Raw genomic sequence first — 20,545 nt, 5'->3', positions numbered from 1 at the left:
CAACACGCACACCGGTAAATCCACGTCTTTAAAGAATATAGATTTGAATCTTCGTGTATCAGGAATTATTGTAAACCTTTGCCCACATCTAAGATGTCGTTACTTCTTTCCTGTAGTCTAATTACGTTGGTCATGTGGGTCTGGCTCAGTCATGTGATTACTGTAGGGGGTGTGTCCTGCCTGTAGCTCTATACAGATGTTGAGTTGGCAGTTTGGCTGCATGTAGTTGTGTTCGGGAGGCGGGGTTTCGAAGCTGCGGTGAGTTTGCTGTATGTATTTATATCTATACATGTGTGTGTGTGTGTGTGCGCGCGCGTTCATGGCAGCTTTACATGTCCTGTGTGTTTTGTATCTCATTATAGATATCTACAGCGATAGCATGTTATGTCTCTCAGCAGTATAAACAGACCTTACCCCTAAACTCTCCCAGTGTTTACGGGATTGTCCCAGTATCCTCTATGCCAGGGCATGCTAAGACTTGTGATTCCACAGCATTTGGTGAGCCGGCTCTCTCTGCCTTCCACCAGTCTTTCTCATCCTATACTTATCCCTACCAAACACCCCCACTTCTTTCTGAATGAGTGCCCAATGAGCCCCACAGACCGAGAAGCTCTACCTAAAGCAAGGGTGGGCAACTCTGGCCCTCCAGCTGTGCTTTAACTACATATCCCAGCATGCCTCTGCCTCTGGGAGTGATGCCTGTAAGAAAATCTCCTCTTGTAGTGAGACTGCCCCCATACTGCAAGGGTTAACTGTTTAATAAATGTCATGGGGAGCTGTGTAAAAGACATTTACTTACCTGATCCCCACTCTCGCTGGCCCTGAGACCGGCGCCTACAGCCTCTTCACCCCTCCGCTCCGGCAGCTGGAGGCCCTCAGACATACAATGCAGGTCCCATATTCCTGCATTATACACGAGGACAGCAAGAGACAGTCCATGATTTGGAACAGAGGGGAGAGAGGTGAGTGTCGCTGGTGTGGAGACCAGGTAAGTAAATGCCCTTTACACCATACCCCTAGACATAAAGGAGTAGTCAGCCCTTCCAGGGCGGGGGGGGGGGGCCAAGCCAACTACAATGGGAGGTTATTTCCCCCTGCCTGGAAATAGCCCTTACCCACCAGAGTACTAGCCTGCATATGCCCCTTCATTACCAGGCCATTTTTCAGTGCTGTTTTCTTTTTGGTGATAGTTAGAAATCTCTTTTTTTTTAAACTAATAATCAGGTAAAAGGACCCAAAAACTGGATTTGCTTACATTTACCTTTCCTTTCATTTCTTTACCTTAAAAAAAAAAAAAAAAATGATTCCACAATCATTGGTGGCCAGTGGCAGGGAGCTTCCTCTGTTGTGAATGGGCTAAATGTTTGTAAATAAGTGTTTACACTTGTGATAGCTCTGATTGGTTCACAGCGATCACGAGGTACAGAGCAACTCTGATTGGCTATTAACATTGTGACTGTGATCTGAGCTGTCCAGTGACAACTCAAATCATAGTAATTTGCAGGCACAGTGGCTTCTGATGTGCCATTCTATAAAGTTCTAACAATAAAAGTAGGGATGCACCGATACCAGTATTTCAGTATCCAGTACGAGTACAGATTCTTTTGAATTGAAGTCCCATTGAGGAAGCCAGGCGGCGTGTAATGACTCGCCACCTGGCTTTCTGTTTAGCCGGGAAGCTGGGCGGCTGGTAAAGACTCGCCACCCAGCTTCCCGATTAGCAGGGAAGCCTTCCCCATGCTTCTCGTCACTAGATGAAAACATGTAGCCGGCTTTCTGGCCAATCAGGAAGCCAGGCGCCGTGTAATTTAATCCTCCTGTCCCATCGCACTCCTGACCTGACAAAAACCCAAATCCAACTGGGTGGGTGCGGTGGTGACAATGGATGCCTCCGTGAAATGTAGATAGATGAAAGTAGTCACTCACACTCCATGATATTAAAGTCAATGCTGTTTATTGACTGAGATAACACACATCTCCTTAGCATTCAGAACAAGTGACGAGGGAGCATGGAGCCAGCTTCCCGGCCAATCAGGAAGCCGGGCAGCGTGTAACTACTCGTTGCCCAGCTTCCTGATACCGGAAGTATCGGGCAAGGCATCGGAGCATTTGGGCGAGTACGAGTATTTGCCCCAATACTCGGCATTGGCACCGACACCGATACTAGTATTGGTGCATCCCTAAATAAAAGTAAACAGTGCGAGATCAGCACATGAGCACTGATCCAGCGCACATCAGCGATCTTGTGTTCAGCACGGCCGGCTGGTGGGAACTAGACCTGACACTGTTTCTGAATGAAATCACTTATGTGCACATGTTCTCTTCACAGCGTGTACCCACTGAATACAAATGTTATTTCATATTGTTATTTTGATACAACTGATCGTTTTATTTTGTTTCCTTCTGTGTTGCAGAGTTCTCCCTGAAAAGAACCATTTTGAAAATGAGCTGCCGTAAAGGTAGACACCGGTTTTAATTACCGTACTATAATACTCATTTAGACAATCTTATCAGGTGTTTTGTGGTTCTTTAAAAGAAGTTTGGAATTACATTTACAGAAATAAACACATTCTAGACCCATGCCCCTTGTTTCTCTCCAACATGTACATTTTATAACAATGCATACCTCAGATCAGTTGAGTATTTGTCCAGTGCCACTGCTTTTGCTACATCCGCTCTCTGCGAGTCTGTTGAGGCCTTGTTCACACCAAAAGCGTGTGCACTCCAGAGCGGCAGCTGCTGGAACGCACAGCGATCGCAGAGAAAGTTCCCCCCGCGTTTTGGGGTGGGAGGGGGCGTGGCGGTGCATTGAATTCAATGGCACCACTTCCACGCCCCCCAGCCCGCAGTGCGATCGGACGCACGGCAAAACTTTGCCAGCGTTCCTTTCCACTGCAAACGCAAAAAATAGGGCTCGCTCTATTTTTTGCTTTTGCAGTGGAACGGAACGCTGGCAATTCAATGCACCGCCACGCCCCCCAAAACGCAGGGGGGAAGTTTCTCAGCGATCGCAGTGCGTTCCAGCAACTACCGCTCTGGAGCGCACGCGCTTTCGGTGTGAACAAGCTCTCAGGCTAGTTCTGAGCAGCATACCCTACTGTGGGCTGACAGTTCATTAGCTCAGGGGCAGAAGGAGCAGTAAAGCACAAGCACTATATAGAAAACAAGGAAGCAGCACCTGCATCAGGGGCGTATCTGCCGCGAGGCAAACAAGGCGTTTGCCTGGAGTGGCAGATTCGCTGAGAGCGGCACCCCGAGTGCTACTCACCTGGATGGGATGACGCGGACGTCGGGCTGGAGAGTGGACGGCGTGTGCGGACGGCGTTGATTTAAGGTTGGTCAGTCAAGTTCAGTTGCCTTGCCTAGGGCAGCACCAAAGTGAAATACACCGCTGACCTGCATATGTAATGGGCAAATATGGTTGCCATCATGTACATGTACAGTATAATCTATACATCGAAACAAAGCTTTGAACACACGTTGATAGCATTATTTATATTAAACCAATAATAATAGCAAAGCATGTGTCTCATTATCAATTTATAGCATTTTATCAAATGAGATTGTTCAGCACATTTCGTAAATAATTTACATACCAAAATATAAGGGTTTTCATTCATTTGTGTCCATAAAATTCACGAAAGTGTTAGGCCAATGCAGGAGCTGCATTTAAAACAAGCATATCAAACTCCGATGAATTGCTGGGCTTTAGAGGACTAAATCTTCAAGGGGGCGACAGTACACATTGAGGGGAATTTCTCAACACTGGAGCGGACAGAATGTGGAGCAGTTGTCCATAGTAACCAATCAGCTTCTATCTTCAATATTTTCATTTAAGCTTTGAAAATGAAAGATAGAAGCTGGTTGGTTACTATGGGTTGTTGCTATGTCTGCTCCAATTTTGATGAATTCCCCTCGGTATGTCTACTTTGTAGGACTACAAGTCCCAGCAATGCATTATATTTTTAAGTAGGGCTGCACCAGTCAGTGCCAATACTGGGCATTTTCACGAGTACTAGTACATGAAAATGCCCCGATACTAAACACCGATACTGGTGTTCTGTCGAGAACGCGTAGTCGAATTTGCCGACCTCAGCAACTGCGCTTGCGCACAGACCAGTATTGTCAAGGAAACGGATTTATTTACAAAATATTTTGTTGAAATCGTTAATTGTGACCGTTAATAATAATCCAGCAATCATTTACTGCCACCCATCATTCACTGCCATGGATGGCATATTATTAACGGTCACAATTAACAATTACAAACGAATACTTTGTAAATAAATTGCGGTTTCCTCGTTAATCCCGTCTGCGCACAAACGCAGATACTGGGTCGGCGCTCTCGACAGAGCACCAGCACTAAATTTTTAATCTGAAGAGGCTGCCTGAGGTCCTGCGCTTGCTGGGGAACTCGGCAGCCTTCCTGTTAACCATGCAGTGCCATGGCGGTGGGGGGTTGGGGGGGGCCTTCATGGTTTCTTGCACCGGGGCCCTGAAGGTTCTAGTTACGCCACTGAATAAAGGGTTCTTGTTTTAGGTGCTAATTCATAAATCAGCTACCTATAGAAATGAATCAGAATCTATCTTGTACTGGTCTGCCTTTTTAGATGAAGGAACTTTGCAGGACTTGAAAAATTTTAGGATGTCTCACCAGCCAGTCACAAATGTCACCAATCAGCATTTGCAATTTGCAATTGCAATTTATGTTAACATTTTTTAGGGACACATAGAGATTACTTTTGGAGGTATATAATCACCACTAGGGGGAGAGGGGGTTATTTTTACTGTATAATGAAAAAAGTACCGTAAATTTCGAAGAAAAAAATGTTTTTCCTGCATGTTAAAAAACATTCATTCTTACCCATATTTTTGGTAAAATATAAAAGACGGGGTCACGTCGGCTAAATAGACACCAAACATGTCAAGCCTTAAAATTGCGCGCACCCGCAAAATTGCAAAAATCTACCACATCGAAAATTGTCCATAGGCGACACTTTAAACGCTTTTACTGCTATCAGTTTAGTGTCATCAGTGATTAATGGCCCTAAAATGACTGCTCACACTGCGACATTCACGTTGCCATATGTAACGTGTGCGGCACAATAGGTGTAATCGTCCTTTTTGCACGTAGGCGTACCCGATGCATGTTTACGTGTGTATGTGGGGCGCGGGGGACTTAAAAAAAATTGTATTTTTTTTTTAATGCTTTTTTAATTTTTTTTTATTACTCTTTTTTTATTTTTTTTTATTTTACACTTAACTTTATTGCTATCACATGGTGGCCTAAGAAGCCCCCTATGTGATAGCCAATTTACATGACAGGTCCTCTTTATGGAGACATCAGGGGTCTCCAAGTCCCCTAATGTCAACTAGGGACCCCCAGAGAAGCTGATGAAGCAGAGATCTGCTTCACCAGCTTCTCCCCAGCTTGTGAAGCTGGAGAGTGACAGCTGAATCCGGAAGTGATGTAATATATATCACTTCCTGCATTTGGGAACCGGAGCAGAGATGAGAGGGAGATTGGATACTGATCTCCTGTCTCAGAGCAGCCTTGCCGGGCACAGCGGATCTCGGGACCAGCAACGGCATTGACAGCTGCTGCTAATACAAGCGACCAGGCGTCTCCAGAAATGCCCGATCGCTTGAATGTAAAGGTCCCGGCCGGCCGTTTAATTACAACGGCCGGCCCGGGAAGCTACTCGTCTGGCTCTGCTCACAGACGAGAGGACGGGTGGATTTTTCAAGCCCTGGAAATTTGATTTGATTGTTTTGGCTTTCTTTGTCTAGTTTCAGGAGGTAGGGGAGGGTTAGAACTTCTTTCAGGTTTTTATTTCTGCCTGTAACACCATTGGAGAAACTTACCATCACGTCCTGTTGTGTCATTGGAGCAGGTAGTGACGTTTTTTTTTTACATTGAAAACGGACAGCAATAAAAAGATTTGTGGAGTGAAGGAAAAGTTAGAACATTAGTCAGTTTCTAATTGAAATCTGCGCCCCTATTTAGGAGATGTATTTACACCCTATTGTGACACTAGGAGAGGAACTGAGGGGTAGTTTTAGAACCACAGTCAGGATTTTAATTGTGTGTTCCTGTTACTAAATACTCCCCACTATATCCAAAATGAAAAATGACAAAGTTTCACTTGAGGAATAATAAGTCTTTATTAAGACCTGTAGTCTTCCATTGCAGAGTTTGGTTAATTTCTTTAGAACTAAAAAACTGATGTCATCAAAGACCTTGACCAATGCAAACCAAAGAAAAAGTGACCACCAGGAGACAGGACAGCAGTGATATTTAATACAGCCATTGAAAATAAAAAAATACTTGCAATTGTATTTTGTCAGACAAATCCATAGTAGAGCGTCCTGAAATTCTTGCTTTTTAAATGTTTATCTTTTTGCTAATCCAAAGTGTGTACAGATCCGCATTTGACACATGTTTGTTTATTTCTGTTTTCTTTTAGTGAACATAGTAATTATTCTGCTGGCAGCAGTGGTATTCCTACTGATCCTGCACCATAATCTGCTGGGTCTAAGCGACATACTGAAGAGTCAAAGTTCAGGTAATTAATTACTTAATTTAACCAAGGATGCTTGTATGCTTTCCATAGAGGAGGTGGACAAAATCACAAATACTAATAGTTTATCAATCGCCTATTAGCACATTACAAATTTCCCCAAATTATGTCTCTTTAAAAACACTACAATTACTGTGCAATATCTTACGATCTTGCAAGAAATGCAATCGGCTCTTGTAGTGGCCCTACAACCCATTCACTTATGCATTGGAATCACAAGCAGTATTCTCCTCTGTGCTGGACTACGTCAACATTAATGATGCGCGGGTGCTTGGTGTGAACCCAGTTCATCTGAGTTTTTGTCCCTCTTGCCCAGTCAGTGGTGGCAAGTGCATTTTATGCCCTGCAGCTATATGTCACTAATGCCACTGATTGGGTCAGGAAGGGGTGATCACAGTTTTGAGCGGGCTTGGGTGAACCCAGTCAAAGTAAATTCACGCCAAGCCCAGATTCATCACTAGTCAGTATATCCCCCTCTTTTAATCTCCAAAACTCCTCCATGTTTATGTTCTCAGCACTCACTTCTCTTCCATACCAGCAGCAGTAACAGTATTGTCATCCCACTACAGAAATTAACAGCTTACTATCAAGTTCATCAGGCATTTTCTAGTACTTAAAGCTTTTTTTAAAGAGACATAACATGGGGAAATAGACGTGTGTTGGAGAGTTGTACTTAATAATCCTAATTTGTAATGAAGCAGAATTCATTTTCAAAAACGCATAGACCATCATTATTTGAGACTGTTTGATAAGTGAAATAATTTAGCAGTTTTTCTACTCTTTGATATATGTGTTTCTAAAGCTACACAATTCCAAAGTGCTAATTTACACACCTCTGTTTTTGCTAGCATAGTTACTGTCCAGCTAGCACAGGTTTACTTTTGCTACTATGTTTTTATTTGTGGTTTTGTTAGTACAAAGTTACACTTCCCTTTTTTTGTGAGTCTTTTGCTACTTGTTCTACACTCCATCATTTTACCAGAGTAACAAAGTGTTACATATTCTCAAATTACTAAAGCCCAGTCCCCGTACCTGCAATATATTTCTTAAAGATTTTTAGTAGGGATGCACCGATACTAGTACCGATATCGGTCCCGATGCCGAGTATTTGGGCGAGTACTCATCCAAAATGCTCCGCTGCCTAGCCCGATACTTCCTGTATCAGGAAGTCGGGCAGCGTGTCATTACACGCTGCCCGGTTTCCTGATTGGCCGGGAAGCAGCTCCATGCTCTCTCGTTGCTTGTGATGAGAGAGCATGGAGCTGACTTCCCAGCCAATCAGGAAGCCAGGCAGCGTGTAATGACGCGCTGCCCGGCTTCCTGATTAGCCGGGGAAGGTGGTCAATCAGGAAGCCGGACGCTGTGTAATGACGCAGCGCTCGACATTCTGATTGGCCGGGGAGCCGGCTTCATGCTCCCTCGTTATCTTATGACTAGGGAGCATGGAGCCGGCCTCCTGGCCAATCAGAAAGCAGGGCGCCGCGTCATTACACGGCGCCCGACTTCCATGATTGGCCAGCAAGACGGCTCCGGCTGGGTACCGGAAGAAGGCCGCTCCTGGCTGAAGAGGCCCCCGGGGGTGACAGGCTGCACATGCCGAGGTGAGAGGGGACAGACTTTCTTGTTAATGGGGAAGCCGGGTGGTGAGTCTTTACATGCTGCCCGGCTTCCCGGCTAATCAGGAAGCCAGGTGGCGAGTCATTACATGCTACCTGACTTCCTGAATGGGACTTCCGGTACTCGGTAATTGGTATCGGCGATTACCGAAAAAAAATTATCGGTACTCGTACTCGGTACCAAAATACCGGTATCAGTGCATCCCTCATTTTTAGGATGCATATCTTTTTTTCTGGGTGATTTCTGCATGAGGGATGAGTTCCGTTTTTTTTTGCTTTTCATTAAGCTGTAGGTGGTCCTCATTGCTGCAGAGAATGGTACTCTGCAGTATTGTACTCTAAGCCCAGAGCATTGTGATGATGTACCCCAGAGAGTTTTTGTGCCATGATGCCATGGGCTCACCAAAAGTTTATTTAATGATGCTCAGTGTCATGGAACCTGTAAGTGAACTGAATCTGGAGCACGTAGGGGGAGGACTCAAAGGGTACTGGAACCTGAAGGGGCTAATTACTGTGTTGTCAATTTTGTGGGGGGCTGAAAGGGAGGGACAGTTAAAAAATGGAGTTGGGCTTTAGTAGCTAAATGATCGCTGTCCAAATCTGTAAAATGTCTTAAAAACAGGTGACAACCAGAAGGTTTATTATACATTTAGATCTTGGGAAACAATCTTGGCCAGTGAACTCTATAAATACAACCTGTTACATTAAGTACTAGTGGAGTTGTCTGCTGTGGTAATCTGCAGAGTTAGGGCTTGTTCACATGATGTCTGGATTCTGTCCGGACCAGAACCGTGCACTCCTGCACCCAAAATGCATCCCAATGTCTCCCTATGTGTTTTATGGGCTACAGTTCTCACCAGCGCAGTCCGTTCTGGTCCGGACAGAAAAAATACTGCATGTCCCATTTTCTCTGGTCTGGAAACGCACCAACGCGTCAAGAACGCAACTAAAACACACCACACTGCAGCTAACACACTTTTTTTTAAACTGGAATGCCGTAAAAACGCGTCAAACGCATAGCACAGCATCTGCAGATCTGCTCCAGATCTGGACCAGAAAATGGTGTGAACAAGCCCTAAAGGATTCTTTGGCAGTCCTATTGTGCTTGAACACCTGCCATACACTCGTGTCTAGGGCTAAAAGACTTTGGAATGCTCATAAACCTTTATGTTACCAAACTCTGTGTTGCTGATGTGAAGGTGCTCTATGTAAAAGCATTGCGTAAATTGTCAGCGCTATATAAATACCTGTAATAGTAAAAAAATACTGTCTTTGGTCTAACATATTAAAATACTGCATTGACTTCCCATTTATAGATTCTGGTCCTGTGGGATTTCAGCGTATTGATTTCCTACCAGAAGCTCCTGAAGGTGCATCTGAAGATAAGAGTGCCGTGGACATTCCTGTGGCCATCACCGCTGTAGAAAGTAGACTTGGAGGGGTTGTCACTGCAATACATAGTATTTTCAGTAATACAAAGTCCAGTGTCACCTTCTACATTGTTACAACAAATGATACCATGGAGCATTTAAGGTATTACTCTTATTTCAAGCCACATGAGACCAGGCAGTTAAAAGTGTTAATGTGAACCTATTATGGCAAATTCCATGATTATGCTGAAGTATTGGAAAGTGTCAAAAATGTAATTCTTCCATTCTTTTAGTACATCACCCCCTGTGCCAGCTGCTCAAAACAGGCAACCTCTAAAACTGTACTAACCTAAAGATACAAGAAGAGGCTTAATCCTGTAGAGTTCTTCATATACTGTATATAATAATGTTAGGACTGTGTGCCAGAAAACAGATTGTATGGAGTACTGTGGCAGACAGTTCGGACAAGAAGAGGGAGTCCAAAGACACTGGTTTTCTTTGTAGCCAACTGGTTTTAGCAACATCAGGGATTACATTTTATATTGCCTGTTTGGTGATTGTGCTATCAAACTAAATTTTTAATTGGTAAAGAAGGATTCCAGATTCAGCCACAAATCAATATATTTTTGCATGTTCCTGCTGTAAATATGTCCAAACATGTTGTACAAATGTTTTCTACTCGCACAGATCTAACTAAAGTATAACTTGGGCCCCATATTTATTTTTTTACATTTTTGTTCACATAGGGAATGGTTAAGACCCATGTCGGCTTTCTTTTTGCTGTTCTTTAGGCCCGGTTCACACCTGAACGTTTTGTAGCGCGTTCAACGCTCGACGAACGCTCTACAAAACGCTCAAACATCTAAATCCCATTGTATTCAATGGGTCTGGTTCACACCTTGCCGTATTTCCGCCCGTCCGAACGCGATACAAAACGGCCTACGCCCAAAGAAGTACATGTACTTCTTTGGGGCGTTTTGGTCTCGCGTTTCCATTGGGATACAGCCAAGTAGCCCTCGGAAACGGGTGTTTGTTGTGCGTTTTTTTACCGCGAATCGCGGTAAAAACGCGTGACAAACGCGCATATTCAATACGCCTAGGTGTGAACCCAACCTAAAGGAGAACTATGGGGTCAGGGCTTTTCCCCATAGTTCTCCTTAGGGTGATGGGAGGACACAAACTAGCGTCCTCCTGTCACCCTAAGCTCAGTATACCGCGAGCTACAGCTCGCGGTATACTGAGACGCCGGAGCAGATCCCGATATCGATGTCGAGATCCGCCCAGCTGCGTGAGTGACAGCTGGCTCTGCCTATCTAGAGGCAGAGCCAGCTGTACCCGCCCCCTCCCCCGTCCGTTCCGCCAGTCAGCGCTGGCGGAGCGGGGAGGGGGGAATCCGGCATGTGTTCGCTCACCTCCCGATCTACTGAGCCGACCTGTGACAGTCTCATTGTCACAGGTCGGCTAGAACTATGAGGTAAGTGAAAAGCACTCACCTCATAGTTCTCCTTTAACTTCCTGTATTGGACATACTGTACATGAGGATATGAGTACCAAACTTTAAAGTGAAGGAAAAAAAAACCCTCACTGTAATCTCCATTTGAATATATTCCCTCACCTTCTGTTCCCTTGACTACTGTAATATTTTGTATTTCCCATCACTTTCTGTCCTGGTGACCACTGTCATAATATTATTAAGTGGTAAACCTCCCAGGCAGGAACACAGAGCAATAAAAACCTGACAATGTTTCTAAGGCCTCATTCACAGTGATAAGAGTCGGCCTGTACAGATCCGTGCGGCATGCACGGCAGTTTTGTGCCGCTCCTGGCAAGGACAGGTGCTGCATGTGATTGCACGCAGCAGCCTGGTCTTCTCTATGGGAGTACACGGCCGCACGGTCACCCGAGCTGCACATCCGTGCGGGTGAAGGTGTGGATGGATCCTGTGTGCGTCCGAGCACAGACACCCTTACCCACACGGATGTGCAGTTCGGGTGAGCGTATGGTGCCGTACGGCCGGTTGCTCCCATAGAGAAGAACAGGCTGCTGCTGCGTGCAATCACACGCAGCACCTGTCCTTCCCGGGATCGGCCCAATACGGCCATGCACGACACACGGATCTGCACGGGGCGGCTCTTAGGAGTATGAATGAGGCCTTATCCTTCCCCACTTTATCCAACATTAACACGTTTTGGCTTTAGATACATTTAAAGTTAAAATAAAGTCGAGAGGTTTTTAAGTTATTTCAAATGACGATTAGTTTTAGTTTCCTGCAGCTTGCACTGATCCTGATATCCTGTTTTGAGGTGAATCCTTTCCATGGCAGGGTCCTATGGGGCCACCCTTGTGTGTGCTAGTAAGTTGTGTGTGTCTCCACAAACAAACAGGCACAGTATGGTAAGCTACTACCCTGTTCCCCACTCCCCTCCACCCTGTTCCCCCCCTTCTGTGAACTAGCAAATGAATGGCTGCTGTAGACTGCCCTGTCCTTTGTGATCTTCTACTGGACAAGAGGTTCAGAGAGAGAGTTGGAGCTGTTCTAAAACATGATGACTGTAAGTGTTTGGGCAAAATTGTAAAGAAATACTTTGCTGGGCAATGTATATTTATTGCTAGTGTATGATGTACATCAGGGTGGGCAAGCTGGCCCTCCAGCTGTGGCGAAACTACAAATCCCATCGTGCATCTGTCTCTGGGAGTCATGTCTGTGAGAATCTTGCAATGCCTCATGGGACTTGTAGTTCCACAACAGCTAGATGGCAAGAGTTTGCCCACCCCAATGTACATCATATTATTGCTATGTGCACAGCACCACCTAGTGACTAAAATAGAGATTTACACCTTTTAAAGCATCAATGGATGCTTGGATTTTTAGATTTTGTATGATTCAGAGCTCTGTACAGTGGAGTGTACAAGAGGAGTGAAAGCTGCACATACAAGCTGCATGTTTGAATTTGTCTGCATAAGAGAGAGGCTGGCTGCTCCTACTGAGGGGGTTGTTATTTCATTTAAACTGCAGAGGGATCTTGTCATGGAGACAGTTTGCATGTAAACTCAAACAATGTAATACATTTCGGAGGCACTGGGGTTTCTGTGCTCACTCACATCGTCCAGATGCAGCTCACTAGCACTGGCAAGGCAGCTCCCAAACAAAACAGGCCACCCTTGTTGGGTAATCCCAAGTGACTCAACATTCAAAATTAAAGAGCACCAAAATGTAAAAAGTCCAAAAGTGCCTTTTAATTGTTCACAATTCAATTAAACAAAAAACAGCAATTCTGTTTTCATGGCAACCACACTGCCCACTTTATCAGTACTTATAATGGGATAAGGATTTAAATGGACTCAAAAGATACAATAACCAAACGTATTTCTTTATGATTTGATATAAGGACCTCCTTTAGGGCTGTGAAAGGAATTGGCAATCCTTTTTTTTTTTTTTTAGATAGCTAGAGCTTTCTGTTGGTGGTATTTAATAACCACTGAAAACATTTAAAATGTTTACTATATAAAGGAAAAAAAGACCACACATTTGGGGGGAAAAACAGTTTTCCTTACTTTCTGTTATAAAACATATCAAATTAGACTCCTAGGATAGTACAAACACGTCCCGAAATGACCCCTTTTGGGAAATGGTGATTTCATTTTTTGCCACATTATTTTTTAAATTAAGGAACATGCTGGTTAGTGGATAAAACATGGAGCTTGGAAATGCTGCACAGGATACAGATACTAGATACATCATTAATGTACATGTCGTACGCAGAAGGGGAGGAGGTTAAATAAATCTGCTGCTGTGTGTGATCTGTACTTTGATCAGAAACTAATAAATGATTCTTTCCTTTATTGGTTCCTCCTTTCCTCCCTTCTTCGTTCATTATAAGAAAAAGGGACGGGCTCTCAGATGTAAACACTACACTGTTTACAAATGTGATCACTGTGATTTAGTCATCACAGCAATCAGAAAGTACAGAGCTGTGTCTGTGAACCAAGTTTTCCTCGGACAGCTCAGTTGATGGCCATTAACAGGCGCAATGGCCAGCTGATGTTTATTTCCACAATTTTGTTTATAAATGCCATTGCCGAAATAAACGTCCACCGCTTTGCCATTTTACAATGTACAGCAGCACCAGTGGGAAGTTAAAACCAGTGGGTCATTCCACCTACATAATTCCAAAACTGAAATACTAGCTTTGAGTGAACTGATGCTTTTCTTACTTCTAAAGCTTTGTTTTACTTCTCTCACAGGACATGGCTTGGTGAACCTAAACTTAAAAATGTCAAATATAAAATTATAGAATTTGATCCCCAGGTGCTTGATGGGAAAGTTCGAGCTGAGGCTAGTGCGCAACCTGTAAGTAAATGCCATAACTTCAAAAATAATACATTTAAAAAGCATAGTAAGGTTGGTGACATTTTCATTGTCTTATTTATCTTTCTTTAGCTAACATTTGCTAGATACTACCTCTCTGATTTGGTCCCTGGTGTAGAGAAGATTATATATCTCGATGACGATATCATTGTGCAAGGTATTCTTCCTTATTTTACTATCATTTTATGGTACTTAAGTTTTTACATCTAGATACCTGCAGTTACCTATGTGCTGATGGCTTCTCTTGCCTATGTTACTCTCATCCCCTTCTCTGCTGCCTGTCATAATGTTTAGATAGAGGAGTGGAATGACAAGGTTTCATTAGTGCAGGCTGCAGCTGTATTCCATTCTTCAGTCTGACACAAGGATTCCAACAGTGGCAACAGAACATGACAGAGGCCGCAAAGACTCCCAAAGCTGGCCATACGCTTTAAAGTCTGATTGTAAAATCAGTTTTGGTAAATCTAAAACAATCTTTCTTAAAAAATCCCTTCTTTTTGTTTCTAATTAGGCAGAACCTTGCACTACATGTAGATGGTAGATATAAAGGAGATCGATTGTACAATTAGGTTGTTCAATCTGCTGAACATACACATTGCAGTCCCATTGTAACGCTGCCTTTACAGTCGGATTACACATTACAGTCAGATTGCACAATCTCCTTTAGATCATACAACCAGGATGTAGTGCCGGGAAGGGGGGGGGGGTTATACAAACTGAATGAATTATCCAGGTAAGCCCTAAAATGACATAGTTTTTGGTAAATTGAAAGGACATTGTACACTCAGATTGTAATTCGAATAACAAGCTTTAGATTTACAAACAAATATTTATTATGAGAGCCTTCCTAAAGAATGAATTTGAAGTGCAATCAGGTAGGCACTCACACTACATAGTTGTTAATAAATCTGCAGAAAACAGTAAAACCAAATTGCAACATACAGTATATTGCCAGCATTACTCCTGTATGAAATAGTTAACTAAGATGGCATCCTCCCTAAACACAGGCAAAGGTGTGTAGAGCGGCATAAGGCCTCATTCACACAGCTAAGTGTCGGACCGTACAGATCCGTGCAGCGTGCACGGTTGTATCGGGCCGTTCACGGGAAGGACAGGTGCTGCGTGTGATTGTACGCAGCAGCCTGTTCTTTATGGGAGTACGCGGCCACACGCACGTGCGGATGCCGTTTTCCGTGCTCGGACGCACACAGGATCCATCCTATCTGCGTACGAGTACGGACACCCGCATGAGTGTGCAGCTCGGATGAGCCTACGGCTGCGTACTCCAATAGAGAAGAACAGGTTGCTGCGTACAATCACATGCTGCACCTGTCCTTCCCGGGAACGACCCGATGCGGCCGTGCACTCTGCACGGATCTGTACGGGCCGACACTTAGCTGTGCTAATGAGGCCTTAAGGATCCTGGCAATGGCCCCCAAGAACAGAAAATGGCATGGCCTTTTGGCATATGGCCATTGGCAGGTGGTATATTGTGATAATGCAGATGGGAACCTGCTTTGTGCGGATTGGTTTGCTTATCTCATATTTCCCCTGTGTTATTAATGTTTTTTCTAGTTTTTTTTTTTAATCTGTTAGCACTGGGTATAATAAACTAAGTATAAATATTTTGGCCTACAGGTGATATTCTAGAACTTTACAAGACCCCAATAAAACTTGGACAGGCAGCTGCATTTTCAGAGGATTGTGATTCAGTTACATCAAAATATCTTGTGCGAGGCGCCGGTAATCAGGTACTTGTATTTCCTGTGTGCGCTCCTCCTGCATGTGGCTTTTGATTTAGTGTCTGTTGTGCACTGCAACGGTTGAAAACTAAATAATGTGCAGCCTAATTTTATACTGACCAGTGTACCAGGCTGCAGGTAGTGATTTACCACCTACTATTTAATGGATTACAAGTTCTTACACCTGCTGAGTCAGATTTCTGGCAGTAAATGAATAGATTAGTAAATATTGGGAAAGGCTTACAAAACATTGTTTGCATGCACGAGAGAGAATCAAAAAGTACAGGCAATTTATAAATTGCTCAGTAACCGGAACAGAGAAAAGCTTGCGCAATGCAGCATATTTACATAGCATGTTGGATCTTTCAGCCATGCACAGTACAGTGCTCGGACTTTTGTTGAGTGAAACAAAATGTCTGTCAAAGTACCGCAGCGATGAATACTGAAAAATAGCCTGGACAGGAAGGGGGTTTAACACTCCGGTCATCAAGTGGTTAGGTTATATAATTGCTGTTACTATTTAGAGCTATGAAAGGCAAAATCTGCAGCACATCAAAACCTTCCCCCAAAGGTATAATTAGCAAGGGGGAAACAGAGGGGACCAATTTGTGGGGGTAATTTCAGTTTCACACACTATTAAAGGCTGGGGTGTAAATGTAAATACATATGAACTGCTCTTTCAAGTAAGTTATACTTTTGTTCTGAATGGTTTATAACCAATAAGTGTGTTTTTTATTTCCAGTACAATTACATTGGATATTTTGATTACAAGAAAGAGACAATCCGTAAACTGGGAATGAAAGCCAATACCTGCTCCTTTAATCCAGGGGTCTTTGTAGCCAATCTCACTGAGTGGAAGAGACAAAACATTACCAAGCAGCTTGAAAAATGGATGCTTTTAGATATGACGTGAGTATACTACACTACCTATACATCCTGCTCTCCAAATGAGACAGTACAACCTAAGAAAGGAAGAAATATGCAACGTCATGTTCACAGAGAGCTGTAGTTGCTTATCCTTATATGTAACAACCGGCTGTGGTTGTTTAGGTCCGATTAAATAGGAGTTTCAGACATGGAACCTCCAGCTTGGAAAACAGTTTGTTTACAACTTCTCTTCCTGTAACAGTTGTTCTCAGTCACAACTATATGGAGGTATATGGAAGACGAGAGGCAGATTGTAATGGGATGAATGAGCAGTTCTTGTCTTCCATTTGGCTCCCTCTAGTGATAGCCAGAAACAGCTTTTACAGGAAGAAAAGATATAAACACAATGCCTACAGGTCCCTATGTCTAAAACGCCTGTTAATCAGCAAAACAGGCACGTCTTGCAATCAACTTATTTTAAGCATGTCACAGGACAAGAAAGAATAAGAATAGAGAATAAGGATATGTACTGGAATTCCACTTAAACGCCAAATACACTTTTGTGCACCAATGCCCCACATCGCTTCTATATACCATAACACTCAGATCCAACAATCACTGGCTTTTTATGTTGCAGGCTATTCTGGGCTGCTTCTGTCATAGGATCAGCCATACTGAGCACATGCGGATCTTTACCATTCATGCATTCATGTCATTGAAGATCTGCAGCCCCACAGAGAGACCAGCTTTCTGTTGAAGTCAATACTAAAAAGCCATGCATTCACAGTATGGCGCCTACCAGAAATAAAAAAGCAACCAATGCCTCCTCCACAACACCCAAGATCAGCTGCTCATAGCTTGCGATTTCAGCCAACGATGCCCCCGGAATTGACGTGAGGGTCCAGATTTCAAACGGGTCCAGGATTCTACCGGAACACCCGTGTAGGCCGCAACATCAGAATCCAATGATCAGTATTAATCTGCAGTCTCTGTTATGATACAAAAGGGTGGTGATGAGGGAGCTAGAAAGTAGTATTTAAGCCGCTTTATGTTTAAAACTTACATGAGACACAGCCTACCCACAGTTCTTATTTTCTTCCTGATTTAAAGTGAAAGTAGCAAGTACACCACATTACATTGGAATTAAATGAGTTAATAATACTGTAGTAACTGTAGGGCCCTTTTATTGTTTTCTTAGTGCACTTGTTACCATAAATGTATCCGCAGAAAGGTTGCATTATGGTAAATTGTTGATGTGACATGGTGCCATTTGATATCAGAAATTTGTTGCTGAGCAAGATAGTCACATGTGTTTTTTTTTTCTTGCTTCTAGTGAAGAATTATACAGCAAGACCCTGGCTGGTAGTATCACTGCTCCCCCACTCCTTATTGTCTTCTACAAGATGCACTCCAGCATTGATCCCATGTGGCATGTCAGGCACTTAGGTAAGGCGAATATCCAGGGGGGAGACCGCAGATGTGTGATGGACTAACTATATGTATTTTGAGAACCATCTTTGCAGGGAATAGAACATTTATATTTGTGTTAGCAGGTGCTGACAAGTTGACTTACCCACTAACTTCCCCAGTCTCCGTGAAGCCTCTCTGTAATCCTTTGTTGTGCTCCACCTGTCTTAGAGACTCACTCCTCCTGCTGTATTTCCCAGGGAGTGTGAACCTTTTACATATTGGCTGCCACATTTCTAACTGTTGTGGCTGGAGTAGATTCAATTGATGACTCACCATTCCACTGCTACTTACCTCACCCGCACTCACCCACCAATGTGTTTACCCGTTGGAGCCATAGGAAAGTCCATTGGATCTGGGTTGGAGCTTACACAGGGCTAGAATCCCACCCCCTTGCCCCCCACATGTCAGTGCTTGGTCGCGGGCTTTTGCCGATCAGGCACACAATGCTACAATGAGAAAGGAAGGGTAGAGAAGCATATGTTCCCTCATGTGTGAAAGTGTCATGGGCTTTGGGGGGCAAGCAAGACAGCAGGGGAGCACAGGACAGGTAAAATCATCAGTTGATGTGGCAGGCTAATTAGTGAACCTGTTAATGTACCATGAATAAGCTAAATGCAGCTTTGCTTTAAATGGTATGTCTTCTCTGCATTTGTTCCTGGCTCTATTCCTAAGTTCCATAAGTTCTTACATGTGCAAATTGTGCTTGTAAAAAGCTTGATCATAATAAACTGCATGATATTAAAAATAACTCCCAACATACCACATTACTACTATAAAGGTTAGAAAACCACAACAAAAGCAATCTCAAACAAGCCCCCATTCACCTCTCTAGCTAAAGGCATTGTGGAGAAATTCATTTTCAAAGTTGACAACAGAGACACTGAAATCTCCATTCCTCTCCCCTTATTGTGTCTGGCAGCAGACATTTGGCAGCCTGTTAGCATTTCAATGCAAACAAGCACCAGGTAATTCTAAGCTGTTAGGAACTGACATAAATCTGACTCCAGAGTCTCTGTTTTGATCTTTGAGTATTAATTACTCCACAGTACATGCAGCTAGAGAGGTCATTGTGGGTTTGTTTTTACGCTCTTTTGCTGCTTGATAAGAATATTTAATATCCGTGTGCCCAGGTGTACTTTAAGGCCTACTCTAGTCCTCTGTGCCGCCTTCCTTTTTGCTTGTTATCATGGTAATAGTCCAGTGCTTTAGGATATCAAAGTTAGTTGTTACAGATGCAGGAATTAAAAGAATTGCAGAGGGAAAGCTGGAGACAGAAGTCACATGAGAGGTTTGACACTTTGGTTACAACCTGCAATTATATTTTGTGGTTTAATCTCTGTTCTAGTCAGTATATTGGAGCATTGTAGTGACACCTCACTCACTTTCAACCTGCTCTGGTAATATCAATTTACAGGGGGGGGGAGTAAGATTTATTGTACAGGAGGCTGGTTTTAGCTTTTCTAAATACGTTGTAACACAACTTTTTTTTTTCTTTATTTCCGGACAAGTATTTAATTACTAACATCATTGTACTCCCTGTAAAGGTTCTAGTACTGGGAAGCGTTATTCACTACAGTTTCTGAATGCTGCCAGGCTCCTTCACTGGAATGGACATTTTAAACCATGGGGTCGAGCATCCTCATACTCTGAGATCTGGGAGAATTGGTTTGTTCCAGACCCCACTGGGAAGTTTCAACTCATCAGGAGACACACAGATGCTGATGAAAGCAAGTGAGGGAAGACGGCTCATCTAGAAATCACATGAACTCTTGTTCCTGGACTTATTATTGAGCATTGAAAAGCAGTATTTTCTCAGGAAACCAAAAGCCATTTTTTCTTCTGTTTCTTTTGAGGGAGATACACTACAGACTATATTCCATGTTATGTATATTAGTATTTGTTTTCATTATGCTTTGAATCTATTTATCTAAATGTTTTGTATTTCAGTATCTAGTTCTAACGGTGTTCAAACACTCCAGAATAATTCTGTCCACTTAAGGTTTCAGGGTGCACCTACAGAAGGGGAAGCCAAACTTCGACAACCCCCCCCCCCCCCCCCCCCCCAGCTGTTCGAATCTAATAAGACATTGCAAAGCTTTATCAGCCATAGGCATGACATTCAAAGGCAGATGCATGATGGGATTTGTAGCTTGACCCCAACTGGAGGGCCAAAGTTTGGATACCCCTGACTTAGAGGATACAGGTGTTATTGTAATCTTTGCGCTACTGCTGCACAAGGGATCTGTTTAGCCACATTACATCATGATACTCTAAGACGGGGAATTCATATTATAGCCACAAAAGGGGGGAGGGGGGGGGGACACACATCCAGTAACCTAGTCGGCTCAGCAGTGTCCAGGACTTACAACGTGGAATATAATGCTAGGTCATACTTTCTTGTAATAATAGATTATGGTTGAACTACTTTAAGATGGTCAAAGCTATATTTTGCAGAGTCATGGTATGTTTGTGCAAATGTATTATTATGCAGTCATTTCACTTCATAAGTGTGAACAACACTTTCTTCAAA

General features: G+C 43.4%; 1 protein-coding gene across 1 annotated transcript; it reads left to right on the top strand.

Moving 5' to 3' along the window:
* The first annotated feature begins 172 nt into the window (after positions 1–172).
* Positions 173–20,014, top strand: GLT8D1 (glycosyltransferase 8 domain containing 1). The gene is made up of 10 exons (XM_018562479.1): positions 173–258; positions 2,415–2,459; positions 6,468–6,566; positions 9,514–9,730; positions 13,813–13,918; positions 14,009–14,093; positions 15,575–15,687; positions 16,421–16,587; positions 17,879–17,991; positions 19,560–20,014. Exons 2-10 carry the CDS (start codon positions 2,444–2,446, stop codon positions 19,748–19,750), a joined length of 1,107 nt encoding a protein of 368 aa, XP_018417981.1. The 5' UTR covers positions 173–258; positions 2,415–2,443; the 3' UTR covers positions 19,751–20,014.
* The last annotated feature ends 531 nt before the right edge of the window (positions 20,015–20,545 follow it).

Source organism: Nanorana parkeri, unplaced genomic scaffold (assembly GCF_000935625.1).
Source record: "Nanorana parkeri isolate BGI_ZX_2015 unplaced genomic scaffold, ASM93562v1 scaffold579, whole genome shotgun sequence".
In the NCBI taxonomy this organism is placed as follows: Eukaryota; Metazoa; Chordata; class Amphibia; order Anura; family Dicroglossidae; genus Nanorana; species Nanorana parkeri.
The sequence above is the reverse complement of the archived record's forward strand: the minus strand, read 5'-3'. Positions and strand labels throughout refer to the sequence as shown.